The sequence below is a fragment of the Rhinopithecus bieti genome, unplaced genomic scaffold, assembly GCF_001698545.2.
Source record: "Rhinopithecus bieti isolate Rb0 unplaced genomic scaffold, ASM169854v2 scaffold_21726, whole genome shotgun sequence".
NCBI lineage: Eukaryota > Metazoa > Chordata > Mammalia > Primates > Cercopithecidae > Rhinopithecus > Rhinopithecus bieti.
Genome location: NW_016811100.1, coordinates 128,650 through 145,877, shown reverse-complemented (window position 1 = coordinate 145,877; position 17,228 = coordinate 128,650). Strand labels below are relative to the sequence as shown.

Sequence of the window (17,228 nt, the reverse complement as noted above, 5' to 3'; positions counted from 1 at the left end):
AGCTTGTCTACCACAGCCCATAGTTATCCTTTTCTCCTCACAAATCCAAAAGCACTTTCATGTGGTCATTTGGTTCTAATACTATTGATTAGACACAATGAACATACTATTCAATGCTTATCTTTTTTCCTCTTCACTTATCCTTGAGGGATAGCTTAACTCAGAGTACTAAAGTATATTTATAGTAGGCACTCAAATATGTTACCTGGATTGATCCCAAAGAGCCAATAAAGTGAGAAAATTAAGACTTGTGAGAATCAGTGTTAGAGTAATACTTCTCTTACTTGCATTCCTAGTTATTTATCAAACAACTCCAGCTATGTAGAACACAGACGAGAACCAAAAGAAGGAAAGAAGGATTTCTAAACAGCCAAATAAACTGTCCCTTGCCCAAGCACTAAATCTCTGGTACTTTACTTAAAAGACTCATCTTAAAAATTCAGACCTCTATCAAGGAACTGCTATCATTGAGAGGAAAGATTTTGAAATCTACATGCATGTCCAAAACTTCTATTCTGGGTGACAGTAAGATCAGTGATTTTTAGGCTGTCTTAGTGTCCACAGAATCAAAGTGATTTTTAGGCTGTCTTAGTGTCCACAGCAAGGGTGGTGAAAAAGTCAACCTGCACTACTTAGCCGTGGGATCCTAGAAAAGTAACAGTGGGTGGAAATACCTAGAAAAAACAGTAGAAGTTGAATGCTTTAAAAAATTTGAGGATATTTACTTTGGAAAAAAGGCTTAGCTGGGCGCAGTGGCTCACGCTGTAATCCCAGAACTTTGGGAGGCCAAGGTGGGCAGACTGCTTGAGCCCAGGAGTTTCTGACCAGCCTTGGGAACATGGCAAAATCCCGTCTCTACAAAATTTAAAAAAAATTAGCTGGGAGTGGTGGCTTGTGCCTGTAGTCCCAGGTAATGGGGAAGCTGAGGTGAGAGGATCACTTGAGCTCAGGAGTTGGAGGCTGTGGTGAGCTGTGATCACACCACTGCACTCCAGCCTGGGCAACAGAGCAAGATCCTGTCTCAAAAAAAAAAAAAGAAAAGAAAAGAAAAAAAGATAAAATAGGATATGATCACCGACGTCCGATTCTTTTTGTGCTGCCATGTAAGAAACACTGGAGACCACAGGTGGGAGGTAATCGCTAAAGTACAATGAAATGTCTAAGACAGTTTCCTGTTCCTGTAGTTCTTCAAGAAAATGTTGATGAATTGCTGCCTAAGGAGGCAGAATAGTTGGAGCTCTAAGCCACTCAACTCCTGGCTGTGAGGATGACGGGGGAGAGGAAGGAAGTGAGAGTAATGGGAACAGAGAGGAGAGGCAGAAGTGGAGGCAGGATTGTTTCCAGCCTTCAGGGTTCCAGGTCCTCTCTCTGGCTCATTACATCTGGTCATCCATCCTTAATGATGCATTCAAACAAAACAATATTCAATTTTTAGAAATAATACGTCAAGAGTATAAAGTAACACTTTTTTTCAAGGAGAAAAAAGTACCTGCGATTTGCTGAGAAGAAACTTTTAGCATATTAGTTTTCATATAATTTTGTCAAAAGTTTCACTAACTCTTACTTGATATAAGACATGTAAAACAAGTATTTCTAGGGAAGCTGAGTAGATAAATGAACTTAACTAAAACATTCATATTACAAATTTTTTTGGAGGGGCTGGGAAATCAAATGTATTTGGATATGCTGGAAGGCAACAGAGAGTGATAGAAGGCAAGAGAAAAGTAAGAGAAAAGAACAAGAGCAGGACAAGGCAGTAATGGCTGGCCATGGTCTAACAGTGAGAACACACCTCTGCCTTCTTTCTACCAATGAACAGAAACCGGGGGCAACATATGTTTCTTCTCCGAATTCCTCTGGCAGAAGAAGAATATTTACAGTTTGGCTTTGGCTTTTAATAAATGAAAAAAAAGTAACTCAGTACAGGGCCAAGTGTCAGTGCTTTAAGGGAGGCACTGATAGACCTTTTTTTTGAGACGGAGTCTTGCTCTGTTGCCCAGGCTGGAGTGCAGTGGCACGATCTTGACTCACTGCAAGTTCTGCCTCTTAGGTTCACGCCATTCTCCTGCCTCAGCCTCCCGAGTAGCTGGGACTACAGGCACCTCCCACCACGCCCGGCGAATTTTTTGTATTTTTAGTAGAGACGGGGTTTCACCGTGTTAGCCAGGATGGTCTCAATCTACTGACCTCGTGATTTGCCTGCCTCTGCTTCCCAAAGTGCTGGGATTACAGGCATGGGCCACACTGATAGACTCTTATCACTGCTTCCAGCTGTGAAACTGATTGACGGCCTTAAGGCCTACAAGGAGTATCTGCTGTCAGCTATCCTAACTATTTGCAAAAGAAAGCAAAGGTGGTGGATGTGAAAATTTTGCAAGGAAAACTCCTTAAATTTTTTGAAGATAAAAATGACAAACATCCTGTAGGCCAGGTGCAGTGGCTCACGCCTGTAATCCTAGCACTTTGGGAGGCCGAGGCGGGCGGATCACCTGAGGTCAGGAGTTCAGGACCAGCCTAACCAACATGGAGAAACCCCGTCTCTACTAAAAATACAAAATTAGCCAGGCGTGGTGGTGCATGCCTGTAATCCCAGCTACTTGGGAGACTGAGGCAGGAGAATCACTTGAACCCAGGAGGCAGAGGTTGCGGTGAGCTGAGACTGCACCATTGCACTCCAGCCTGGGCAACAAGAGTAAAACACCATCTTAAAAAAAAAAAAAAAAAAAAAAAGACAAAGATCCTAAGATACTAAGAAAACCTCAGTCCTATAAGGCTGATTAAACACTAATAACAACATTTGGCTAATTTTCCCCTGAAGGACTCTAGGATGGTTTTGTAAACATCTTGGGCCACAAAGAGACGTAACCCTTGCTACCAAAAATGCAAATGGCTATCCAAATGTATAGACACACATTAATGGTACGGAAAATCCTGATTCACTCAGATGTAAACTAAGTGTGAGACCAATCTTAATGCGTATTAGATTACATTTATTAAAAAGTTTTGGAAGTTGGGTATGAAAGTAAGAATAAAGTCAATGAAAATAAGAGAAAAGCCTGACCAGCCTGGGAAACATAACGGGACTCCATCTCTACAAAAAATTTAAAAAATTAGCTGCACATTGTGGGATGCACATGTAGTCCCAGCTACTCAAGAGGCTGAGGTGGGAGGATTGCTTGAGGCCAGGCGTTTGAGGCTGCAGTGAGCTGTGATCATGCCACTACACTCAAGCCTAGGCAACAGAGTAAGACGTCTCAAAAACAAAAAAAAAAAAAAAAAATCCAACAAAAGAGGAAAACCTGTAAGACAAAGACTCAAGAAACAACAAAAGAAATAAGTTAAATTATTTTAAACAGTCCTTTAAATCTGGATCAGGCCATTCGCTCGGGAGCTCTCTATGTAGAAGTTGGAAGTGGTCGAATTCTTTCTTGGGTGTTATGATGTCTTTAAAGGGACCACAGTCTCTCTCAGAAATAGAGGAAAGAAAACAAGCCCTCTGCCCTCCTAGAGGAACACAGACACGGGTTTTTCTTCTATTCCCTTCTCATACTGTCCAGCAAAAGAAATTATTCTAGATTTCTTTTGCAAGTTTATTGTTGTGCAAAGAAATCAACTCAAGCAAAAACAAAAACAAAAAAACACCCACAAAAAAACAGGCTTCTATCAAAAGAAACCATGATGAGTTAATCTACAAAACAGACAACTAGGAAATGAATGGCTTACTCAAGTTTCAAAAAACAAAGATTATTCAAGGGACTACTTTAAGAACAGAACAAGTGAATAAAATAACCTACAGGCAGTGAAGTGGTTTATGCCAAAAATATCACATAATTATCATTACTATATTAACCTTTCCTTTTCAAAACCGTGTACTTTAACTTAGTAGATGACATCTCCTGAACACATCCAGTGACCCTACAAGTTGCTTAGACAGAATTAGATTCTCTATTCATTCATTAAAATTTACCAAACACTGTATGTATCAGTCACCAAGCTAAGAATGCAGGATACAAAGCTGCCTAAGATATAGGTGGATCCTTCACTCATAATGCTTATTCTGAGAAGGGTAGCTAATGTGAACAAAAAGCTACGACAATGGGATCAGAACTACAAGAGATATATGCACAAAATACTACGGGAAGAATAAGTTATTCCCATGGGGGTCAAAAAGGCTTCACAAAAGAGCTGACATCTTAGTCGCCTTAAATGGAAAAGAAAAAAAAAAGGCACTTCAAGCAATGCAAGTATTTATGCAAAAATATAAGAAATGAAAAATATGTTTATTGAAGAGTAACAGTAGTCTGGTTCACACTACACAATGCAAAGATGTGTGTTACACAAGGTTATAAGCTAAAAAGAGTAACTTAGTTTATGTAAATCAGTTCTGAATAAGAGATAGAAACTCAGCCGGGTGTGGTGGTGCACACCTGTAGTTCCAGCTATTCAGGAGACTGAAGTGGGAGGACTGCTTGAGCCCGGGAGTTCGAGGCTGCAGCGAGCTATGATTGTGCCACTGCACTACAGCCTGGGTGACAGACACCCTGTCTCAAAAACAAGGAGAGAGAAACTCTTTTAGTACAGAAGTAGAAAATATTTCTTTTGTTTGGAGATTATTAATTTTAAATTTCTAGGAAAAAAGGGACTTTGTGTATTTTATTTTCCTCTTTTCCACGCAGTTTTGAGATGTTGCCTGAGAGAAGGCAAATCAAAAGTTTTGAGATGCTTTAGGCTCACATGGGAAATCCCTAAGAAATAGTAAAAGTATGAATCTTCACTGAGGAAGAAGAGGCAAAAAAGCACAAGAACCCAGAGTTGAGTGGACAATTCAAGGACAGGACAAGACAGACATGTAGGGTTATCATTTAAGGGACAACTGTGACACATAGGAAGATCAGGAAATCCAGGTTCCACAGCAGCCTTCAGTAACTTGCTTGGTCTAGGGAATCCAGTCTGTGAGACTGGATGTTCTCTAAGGTTCCTTCTTTCAATGGCTACTACACATGACAAGTGAGAAACTAAGACTGAGTGACTGAAGAAAAATAGGCCACAGGTATATGATGATTAAATCCTCTGTCTTTTATATCTCATTTACCAGTTTAGAGAATATGGTCTTTGACAACAACAGGAGACCTTTCAGGTTTTCTTAACTGGGGTTCTGTGAAGAATTATCTCCTAACGCCCTAAAGCAGTGGTTCTCAAAGTGTGATCCGAGGATCCTGGGAATTCCTCAGACTCTTTAAGGGTCCATGTGGTCCTCCATTTCCCAACTGACTATTTGTGTGAGGCTGGATTTTCTTAACATACTTCAATTAAACAACAAATGTAAGGCTCAGTGCAGAAGCAGATATGAGAATCCAGTGTCTTCTATTAAGCAGACAGACATCACTAGTCTCACTAGAAAAATGTAGTTGTTTTGGAAAATATAGTTTCCATTACAATTGTATTATTTACCCTAACAAGTAATCTATTAATTTAAAATGAATTAATGATTGAATATTTGATACGTTTCTCATTTTTAATTTCTAATACAGTAAATATTAATACCTTTAAGCCATATAAGCTAGAGCTCTTTGGGGTCTTCATTAATTTTAAAAGTATAAAGCAATTCTGAAACAAAATGGTTAGAAAATTGCTACCTTAAGGCACCCAATGTATACAATACAATCACTTCACTTTTATGCATCTAAAATGGGAGAATAGAGAAAACAGTCACTCAAATCATTTTCTGTATATTATGGTTCAGATGAGGAATCACGATTGAAAACAATATTGTATGGCATATAATAGGTACTCAATGAACAAGGGTATGACAGAATTAGGATATTGGATTAAGAGCAACATATGACTTCAAGTTGTTAGGACCAAAATATTTAAAATAATAAGCTTGAAGAATAAGTTACTGTATAATATTGATATTCTTATTTTACTTCCTACGTGTACTTGAGACACGCTGATTGTTTTTCTTAAAAATACAGTTTCTAGAGCATTTCAATTTAGACCACATAACGTGAGCATTCACTCAGATATGCTCACTAACACCAACACCCGGGTCCCATCTATTGAAAACAGCGCATAAGAAAAACGAATCTACTCCAGTACCACATTTCATCTCATGGGTGCAGGAAGTTAGTGTCTAACAAACCTTAACAGGCATATAACAACATTAAAACAAACATACAATGTACTTTCATAAAGCAACTTTACTGAGATCATACAGTGCATTTTCCCTATACTTACCGTATCCCATATCTGAAGTTTTATCTGTTTCCCATCAATAGTTATCATTCGAGCACCAAACTCTACACCTAAATAGAGTACAAAATGATTTGTTACAAAATTAGTGGGAATATATCTCACTTTTGAGGATTCAAAACAGAATGTTTACTTCCAAGACATGCTATGCTAGGTAATATACAGATAGACTTTAACAAATGCAGCTCCTATACTTAGAAAATATATAAGCTAAGGAAGAGGTGCTAGTAAGACATAAGCTAAGGACATAATTAAAATACTAAGACACTGAAATGTGGCAGAGTCAATATTAAGAAACCAACTGTGGTCTTCATGTTTTGCAGGCTCAGTAACATAAAAATTAAAAAAGAGATCATCCAAGAGCCATAATTATTAATCATAAATGTTAGATATTAAAATTTCTTAAAATTACATTAATACGGTATAAAATCACCAAAAAGGGACAGACATATTTCAATATCATAGTATAGGTTCCAAGCATGAATAATTAGCAAGGAAAGAAATCTCCAAATCTGCCATTAGCTATAACCAACGTTTTAACATACTTCCCAGACAGTGCTCCATGAATACACATGCAGAAATAAGTATATAATTCTGCATAAATGGGAACATAAAAATTCTGCTCTGCAATTTGCTTTTTATTTAATAATACATCACAGACATTATTCTGTATCACAAACATCCCTGCAAATCATTAAACATAAAACTATGCCACTATTTTTGATGCCTGCATAATATTCTTTTGTGTACAGATAATTTACGAACTTGATACTTTATTGCTACAGATTTAGGTTGTTCTCCTATTTTCACTAAACAGTGAATGTTAAAATGAACTTTCTGCATACATTTTTCAACTTACTATAATTTTAGGCAAATTATAAGAAATCAGATTATAGGCCAAAAGGAACACAGACTTCACACCTACAAGTTTACTACTTTGGCTTTTAACTTGCATTTATCATCTTTGGAAAGTACTCATTCAGTCATCAAAATAGTAGAAAAATAGGGGATAATTTTAGAAGGGCAAACAGTTGTGAAGACAACTCTGGAAGTAGCATATCTCTTATACCAAATCATTACTACCTAGAGTATGTTCAATCAGTATTTAGATCATTTAGATCAGAGTCAGGGTGAAGGGAAGACACACATGGTACCCAGAAACCAAATGTTATCCTGGTAGAAAAACAACTTATAGTTTCCCAGAGAAGAACATACTGCCCAATGTCGGAATTCCAATTCAGCATCTCCCATAACTCCCCAACTGTGATTAGAAAGGTGACAAACAAAGGTAATTTGTCCCATGACATAAAACCTGATGAGCTTTTACTCTACATTATAATAGTTATTCCATCCCACAGGCCTGATGAATACCAAGAAACTAAGATGATGTTTATGTTTCTCAGGCTCAGAAATACAAGAAAGCTAGAGAAAAGAGATTCAGGGGTCATGATGTATCAGACTGAAAAATGAAAAATTGACAAATTATGCCACATAAAACCATTACAGTGTTTATATATATATGCACCTACATATGCATATAGATTCATAACATATCTATGTGAATATACATATTCATATCTGTTCTATGCCACAGGGTGGAGTCATACACAAAATCCATTAATGACATGAAAAATGAAATTAGTTGGGGGAAGAAACCAGTTGCTAAGTAAGATACAGATATTCTTTGAAATACTCCGTATTGAAAATGAATATATTGAAGCACAAAATTCTACATGTCAGCGAGATATCAGACAGAGTAGAGGCTTTTTCATGAATCTATTGTTTCTACCTACAAATGAGACAGAGAGAGAGAAAATTTATTTTATTTTCCTTCCACTGTCAGGGATGGGCTGGCTTTTAAGCACAATCCAAAACTATCTACATTGCTCATAATGTCAAATTTAACAAAAAACAACTACAGACTAGAAACAGACCGACCCATGAATGCTCCTGGTACCAAGGGTGAGTAGGTAAGGAAGGCAAGGCTAGCAAAAGCAAGCAGGTGCTCCCACTCTGGAACTGGTATCTTGAGCAGAGGGCTAAAGATATGGAAATTGACTTCTGATCATTCCATCCGAGCAGATGAGAAGCTAACACAACTGCTTCTGCTGCAGGAGAGCTATTAACAGTTTCTGCTTCCTGACCTCCAAGATGCTTTGTTCCTGCCCAATTCCAAGACAAAGTTTCCAACTTACTGCAGGTTCCATATATAACCACAGATATTCTAGAATATTTCCTTTGCTTACCCTAGCTAGAATTGGGTTTTAGTATGTTCGTCTCTTTACTCAAATTAAGCAGATCACCTGGACCCAGTGGCTCAGTATGGCCTGCAATCCCACACTTTGAGAGGCTGAGACAGGAGGATTGCTAGAGCCCAGGAATTGGAGACTAGCCTGGGCAACATAGGGAGACCCAGTCTCCATGAAAAATTTAAAAATGAGCCAGGTATGGTGGCATGTGCCTGTGGTCCCAGCTACTTGGGAGGCTGAAGCGGGAAAGGATCACTTGAGCCTAGGAACTCGAGGTTGCAGTGAGCCATGATTGTGCCACTGCTTTCCAGCCTGGGCAACACAGTGAGACCCTGTCTCAAAAAACAAAAACAAAAACAATTAATAAAGTAAGCAGGAAGAAGTCATGAAGCTTAAAATCTTTAAACAATGATTTTGCCTGCAAAAATACATCCAATTTTAAATAAACCTGTTAAGTGAACATCAAGAATGTTTCTAAACCAGGGATATGTCATAATATAATAGACATTTTAACTTCACTTATCAACCAGGTCAGGATGGATAAAGAAAACCAAAACAGCAACAACAACAACAACAACAACAACAAAACACAAGAAGCAAAGAGACCAATTAAAAGGCTATTGTATTATATTTAGGCATGAGGTTAAAAAATGGTGGTGGGAAAAAAATACACATCTCAAAAGAAAACTGACAAGTGTTGTTGATTACTGAAAACTATGATTTCTGTTTTCCTATCAAATGAAGCAAAAACACACTTTAATTTCAGCTTCAGAAATATAGCTCTTTCCCATTTACCTTCCCATAACTGGGTTCAATGTAGGTTTTACCCTTTAATCCTATGTGACAAATGAAAACACTGAATCCTAGTCTCTTGGAAGCCTCAGAAACAAATACAGAAACCAAAACTTGACTTCTTTTCTGGAATATTAACATTTTAAATCCTTTTCCTTGGATGTATACATGCTTGAGAATTCCATTTAGAAAGGTTTCCTTCTCTTTTTTTATGTGATAAATTGTTATTCTCTATGCCTTTGAGGCCTTCTTCCCAGATCCATTTTCAATTAACAGCCAATTTGGCTGCTAGATAAATTTCTGTGGAGTCAAAGTCAAGACCTCATTTACCTGACATTGTCAGGGAGTAATGCTTATTTTCTCAGAAATGTTATTCACTTCCAAGCTTCCAGAATCAAATACTCTGAATAGGTACACTTTCTAACTGTCTCCAATCATTATCATCCTTGCATCATTTACTGAGCATTCATAATCAATATCTACTAGGTTGTGTGACCCTGGGCAAGTTATTAAGCCCCTTCTTTGTCTTAGTTTTCTCATCTGTAAAATGGTATTCACAATACCTACCTCATGAGTTTTTTTAAGATTAAAAGATGATTACATATAAAATAGAACAGTGTCTGGCACACAGTAAGTATTTAATATGTCAGGTATAATTATTATTATTCCATATTATGCACTAGAATGTCTAAACTACCATCCACATGACTAATGATGACAGCCCCTGTGAGAAAGGGCTATCTGTCAGAGACAGGTAGTCACTGGTACAGATATGTGCAGAGGCAGAATGTGGCTCCTCACCTAGGTAAGGCTGGGGCATGCCCATTCAGGCCTCCTTATAATGTCAATGCCAGAACTTCCAGGCTGCTGGGGTACTAGGTGGGGTGCTAAGCAGAGAGCACAGCTAGGTGTAGAGCAAACAGCTTTCCTTACCAGCACGGTAACATATGGACTCCTGTCCCCTATTCCTGTTCCTGGAACCTAGGCACTGCAGAAGTTCAAAATGGAGACTTGTGGGAAGGTGGCCTGATTTTTCCTGATTCTAGAAACAAACGAAAACTAGATACAAAAAGTAATGTCTTCAATTTTCTATGTAAAACAAAACAGCAAACACCACACTTAATGGCAAAACCCTAGAATAATTCAAATTATACTGAGAAAAATATTACAATATTTTCAATTTGGAAATTATTCTAGAGAATTTGGTAAAAAATTAGAGTAACAAAATTAAGAGAAACAGATTTTGGCTTAGGAAAAAATTATAACTTACAGATAAGACTAAATAGTCTACCTAGAACATGCAAAATAATTTAACAACAGTGATGAAAAAAATTTACTTACAATAGCAACAAATCTATAAAATCTCAAAACAAACTTAGAAAAGCATAAGGCCTATATGAACAAAACCGTAAAATTTTACTGAACAGCATTTAAGAAAGTCTGAATAAATGAAAATATATATTATGTGTATAAACAGGTAATCAATGCTGTAAAAACATAAATTATCTCCAAATTAGCCCATAAATTGAACAAAATTATTTTCAAATTTAAAAGCCTCACTAAAAATCTTACAACTTGGCAAAGTTCCATCTGGAAGAACAAATGCACAAGAATCATCAAGAAAACTTAGAAAGGAAAGAAAGAACACCAACTGGTATGAAGTACACTACAAAGTTACAACAACTACCACAGTATGATATTGCCTCATGAAATAGAAAAAAAGATGTGGGAGGCCAAGGCAGGCGGATCACAAGGTCGGAAGATCAAGACCATCCTGGCCAACATGGTGAAACCCTGTCTCTACCAAAATTACAAAAATTAGTTGGGTGTGGTGGCATATGCCTGTAATTCCAGCTACTCAGGAGGCTGAGGCATGAGAATTACTTGAACCCAAGAGGTGGAGGTTGCAGTGAGCGGAGATCGCACCACTGCACTCCAGCCTGGCAACTAAATGAGACTCTGTCTCAAAAAAAGAAAAAAAAAAAAAAGGAAAGAAAGATGAATATATTTTGGCACCCTCAAACAGGCTTGCTTACACACAGGGATTTAACATATTACAAAGGTAATAGGACAAGAATGAATGGCTTAGTTAATGGTGTGAGGCCACAAGCTATATAGGGATTAAAGAAAATGATAGCAGCCATAAAAAAGAATGAAATCATGTCTTTTGCTGCAGCAGGGATGGAGGTGAAGGCCATTATCCTCAGTGAACTAACTCAAAAAATCAAATACTGCATGTTCTTGCTTATTAAGTAGGAGCTAAACAATGGGTACACACAGACACAAAGATGGAAATAATAAACACTGGGGACTCTAAAAAAGTGGAGTTTGGGAAGGGGGTGAGGGATGAAAAATTACCTATTGAGTACAATATTCACTATTTGGGTAATGGGTATGCTAGAAGTCCAGCGCCCACCAGTACACATAAAATTTTAAAAAAGAAAGTGATATATACATGACCACATATCAAATAGAATGCAAATTTAAAGTTACGGAAGAATATTTAAGACATTATATGTAATTTTTCCATAGAGCAAGGCTAGGAAGTCACAATAGATTTGAGTTAAAAAAACAAACCAAAAAACAACACTAGCTATCCCTAATAATTCCAAAGTAGCCAAAAAAAAAAAAACAAAAAAAAAAAAAAGACAAAGATATATGACAAGTAAAATCAAAGATAGTTCTTAAACATAGGAAAATGCTCAGCCTCACTAAAAAAGAATGAAAAGTAAAAAAAAAACAACTTTTTTGTCTCTAATTTACAAATATCAAAAACTGAATGAGCTGCAGTAGAAGGAAGGATGAGAAGGAATGGGCACTTTGATACAACAGCAGGGAGAGTGCAAATTAGAACAGCTTTATGTGTGTGTTTAGGAATACTTTAAAAGCTTCAGAAGGCACTAACACACACCACTCAGTGGTTGCTGGAGGGCCAAAGTTACATAGGGAATTTAACTCTCCCCAGATTGTTACAACATTTTCACAATGATCACACTCTGAGAGGAAAATACTTTCACGTTTTAAAAATCAGCTACAGAGGGCCAGGCACAGCGGCTCATGCCTGTAATCCCAGCACTTCGGGAGGCCGAGGCAGGCGGATCATGAGGTCAGAAGATCAAGACCATCCTGGCTAACACGGTGAAAACCCACCTCTACTAAAAAAAAACTACAAAAAATTATCCAGGCATGGCGGTACGTGCCTGTAGCCCCAGCTACTTGAGTGGCTGAGGCAGGAGAATCGCTTGAACCTGGGAGGCAGAGGTTGCGGTGAGCCAGGATGGTGCCACTGCACTCCAGCCTGGGCGACAAAGCGAGACTCAGTCTCAAAAAAAAAAAAATTTTCAGCTACAGAGACTTTATGAGAGCTTAATGAGAAGTTCGAGAGGTCTTTTAAACTATTATTCTAACTTCTTAGCAATGTTGTTCTAGGCAACTCAAGTTACTAGAAAACTGAACCCCAAATAAATGAGGTGTATTTTAAAACTGATTTCCTGTGGTGAGCCTGATGGAAGATATCATGCTTCAATTCTATTACTTTGTCCTAAAAGTATACTTTCATTTCCACCAATCATTCCTTTCTTTTTTTTTTTTTTTTTTTTCTGTGAGGCAGGGTCTTGCTCTGTTGCCCAGGCTGGAGTGCAGTGGTGCTATCATGGCTCATTGCAGCTATCATGGTTCATTGCAGCCTTAAACTCTTGAGTTCAAGCAATCCTCCCACCTCAGTCTACCAAATAGCTGGGGCTACAGGCATGTGCCACCACGCCTGACTAGTTTTTAAACTTTTTGTAGAGATTGGATCTCACTCTGTTGCCCTGGCTGGTCTCAGACATCTGGCATCAAGTGATCCTCTTGCCTCTGCCTCCCAAAGTGTTGGGATTATAGGTGTGAGCCCAGCAATCATTTCTTATAGGCTGACTGGTTTAAGGAAGTGGGGGAGATAGGTAAGAAGGTGAAATCAACATATAAATGGCCTAGCCACTAGACTAACATTTGTCAAACTGTCCATTTGTAGGTAGTGAAATAAATGTAGTGGAAATTAGCGGGCTATGCATTATTTGTAAGCAACATAACTGAACAGTATAACATAAAGGAATGCAAGCATTAAGCCCTGCAATGGCAAGTACAACTTTATGAAGTTTTCCTCCACTAAGTAGGCAGAATATTTAGCAAATATTTTTAGAGTCCCTAATATGTACCAGGTGCAGATACAGCAATAAACAAAACAGAGAACCATCTGCTGTCATGGACCTTACTTTTTATTGGTGGGGTAAAATCTATTTACTTATATTTACTTGTATAAAACGTTAAGGAGAACAATAAATCTAGGTGGGAGGATGGGTATGAATGTGTGTATATGGGTATGCAGATTAAAAGCTGGAAAAGAGAGCCATGAAAAATAACCATCAAAAAGGGAAAAATTAATGATGCCTGAAAGCAAAAAGAACTACTAAAGCAGTGTCCTTCAGTAGGCCCTGGCTAAGAACTTAAGTTTACCCACAGCACCAAGGGAAAGGCTTAGTTTATAGGCACAATGCAGGTAGGTGGGTCAATGCAGTGGTGGAAACCTGTGAAAATCCTCTTCTACTTGCCTCTATTTTCTAAGTGAAACCGAAACCAGGTTATCAGCTGTGAGTAAAGATAGCAAAGATATCTTGCTTAAATAGCAAGAAAGTCTTGATATCGGTCTACAGGAAACTAAAGGGTGCATATAATGGAAATAAAAGTACAATTATCAGGTAGTACTAAGGGTTTACTTGACGTGAGTGTCCAAGAAATTAAAATGAGACTAGTTAGCATGGCTCTGTACTTTTCTCCAGACGTGTCTAGCTGTACATATTGGGAATAGATGACTGAATTTAACCTATGGTTTAGCCACAAGACTATGATACAGCATGAGAGGGACAAGAAAACTGTGGGTATATGCAGGAATGATTAAGGAGGAAAGTAGGAACACAAGAGAGATGAGAGTGAAAAGATGGTAGAATCAATGGCATAATTCTGTTGAGGTGAAAAAATTGTTAGCATTAGGGACTAAAGAAAGTGAGCAGGAAGGACAGGATAGAAAGTCAAATAGTCAATGCATGAAACTAAATTCTGAAGTGGTTCCAGATATTGGTAATGATGAGTCCTGAGAGTAACTATGGGAGGGAGTAGCTGAAGCAGGGTGGAACCAAGATCACCGGGGGCAGGGGGAGAGAAATAAAGCCACTGAGAGGCCAGGATGTGTGCACCAGGCAAAGAACATAAAATGTATTTCCAGCTGGGTAATCAATATTTAAAAGCCATTTCTCCAATGTTTTTTAACCTTCAGTGCCCATATGAATCACTCGGAGATCCTGTTAAAATGCAAATTATGATTCAGTAGGTTCTTTAACAAGCTCCCACACGATACTGATGCTGCTGCTGGTCCAGCGCAACAGCACACGAACCATCTTTTGAGGAGCAAGGCTCTAGTCTGAACCTTCTGAATTGTGTCCATGAAGCTATTTATAAACTGTTTCTATGATTCATTTCTTAACAATTCTCATTGAGAGAGACAGTCAAAGGTTAAAGAATATTTGTACACAGTCTTTTAAAAACTTTCATGGTCTTTTATTTTCTCTTTTCTATCATTTAATACCTTCTTAGTCACAAAACAACCTTAAATTTTTCCACCCTCATTTATTCATCCAGCAAAGGCAAGTATGCAGCATAGTAAAGATACTGTCTTACTACTTATTTTACCAAAATTCTAATGTTCTTTTAAAATATGTGACAATAATGTGCTAAGTTTTTTTTATGTCTGAAAATAAATTGCTGTGATGAGTGTCAAAATGTTAAGCAGGTCTTGGGCCAATGAAGGCAAAAACATGCCTTAACAATATTTAGCTTGACTGAATGAATGGTGGTACTGAATACCCTTTTAACGTATGTATGCAACTCTACATAAGTTGTAGAGGCAAGAAGCACCCCTTTACTCTTCCTCTTCCAGAGTTGGCTTTTACTTTAAAAAATGACTTTCAGTGAAAACAATGTAATTATCATTATCATTATTAACAATGAACATTAAGCATCTATCAGCATTCTGAGAACAGTTTTAGGATCCTAAATGTTCTGTTTGCTTCAGATAATTTTTAAGTATCATTACCTCAATTATCCTGAAACATCTTAAATACTGAGACTCTGCAGAGTGAATGTATATATTTATGTTCACTTTATAGGATCTAAAATAAAATTTCAACTTAAAAAAATAGTTCATGATAGCTACCATCTTCGTTCTGTAATAACAGACTGTTGCTAAAGCCATGGCTGGACTATGACCCCAACAAAAAACAATCCATTTTATGAATGTGTACTGGGTATAATTTCCCTTAACACATAGCAGGTAAAAAGACGGGACTTCCTACATACATCCTCCATAAAATTTACTTTGCCTTTTTAGGAGGACTGATCCTGATTATGAACAATGAATTTCTAATGCATGAGCTACTAGGAATCCATATTGGTGCTGAGCATTATACTGAAATTCTGTGCCTATACAGTAGTTGTTCCTTTCCTGTTAACAATGTTTCTCCATAAGTGTGGGTATACAAATCTTATTTCCTTTAAATGGGAGCTATAGTTTGGGATATGGACAGTTGTTCAGAAAAGAACTGTAATAAGCAAATATGTCAAGCAATGGCATCCTCTGAGAAGAGAAAGATTGAAGGCATGAAAAAGTACTAAGTGTTCAGGCAGGAGCAAGCAGCAAAGACTTGATGGCACATAGTGTCTACACATGTTAGAGAAAAGTAGGAGAGAAAGCAAGAGAGGCAGACTGAGAAGAATCATGAGCTCAAGAGTCAATGGTTTATAAACAGAGTAGAGAATTGATCATTACAGGGGACAAAAGATAAGGACATGATGACTAGCTAGAATAGCTGGTGTGAGGGAATTCTGGTGGTGGCTATGTATGACTACTCACCCAGATTGCTCCTACGACTACCAATTTGAAAACCATGTTGTACAAAAGTGATTCTGGGCCCATGAAGAGAGTGGACAGAACAAGAGATAAGTGGGCCTGAACCAAATTGAGCCAATGAACTCTCTTGCCTAGGAAACTTAGAACTGAGTTAAAGAGAATCTCTGCTCTCCTAAATGGTATATGAACTTTGGAGCTATTGACAATGGCCATTTCCCATCATGGAGATAGGGAAATCAAAAGCAATGGTCAAAAGGGAGAGAGAAAAATGAAACAGGCATGAGAAGAGAATGGGAGACAATGAGGGAAGGACGGGAGACTGAGAAACAGAATTTCCCGTGTTCCCTCCTTAAGAGCTCTGAGCTCTGGTTCCAGGCTGACCCACCTGGCTCTCTGCTCTCATGTTGAGACATACTTGAATATTAAAATAATAAATTGTCCTTTTGTTTAAACCCATCTAGGTAAATTTTTGTCATTTACAACCAACTGTAAAAGTTAGAAAAAAAATGGTATGCCAGTCAGTGCAACCAGAAAAACAGAAACTACACTTAAGTACATAGGGCATAGGGAATTTAATATAGGGACTTGGTTAGAGTAAAGAAAGAGCCCCCAAAAACCCAAAGAAGAGATGGGGAATAAACCCAGAGATTACAAACAGCAGGAAGCTGCTACCACCCCTAGGCTGGAAAGACAAGAGGGAAAAAGGTTATCAGAGCTCAGGAACCAGACCACTTGGGCCTGCCAGGCAGGGGCTGGAGCCAGAGGAATGGAGAACACACAGTCAACCCAAGGAGAAAATGATCCTTGGTTTTTCTTCTCTTTCAGCCTCCTATTTCCCGGTGCCTGCCATTAGCAAACCTAGTGTGAAGCCAGCTGGTAGTTTATACGAGTTACAGTTTCCCAAACAACTCTTGGGTCTACTCCTTTATCTCTCCCCAGAAGTACAGCCTATGGCAGAGGTGTCCAATCTTTTGGCTTCTCTGGGCAACACTGGA

At 38.1% G+C, this 17,228-nt stretch overlaps 1 protein-coding gene across 1 annotated transcript in view; it reads right to left on the bottom strand.

Annotated features, from left to right (window-relative positions):
* Nucleotides 1-17,228, bottom strand: part of RAB2A (RAB2A, member RAS oncogene family) — a 106,406-nt gene that overhangs the window by 43,938 nt on the left and 45,240 nt on the right. Inside the window, exon 3 of the mRNA XM_017893476.1 lies at nt 6,238-6,305. Coding sequence (XP_017748965.1) covers nt 6,238-6,305 — 68 coding nt within the window. The remainder of the gene's footprint in view (nt 1-6,237; nt 6,306-17,228) is intronic.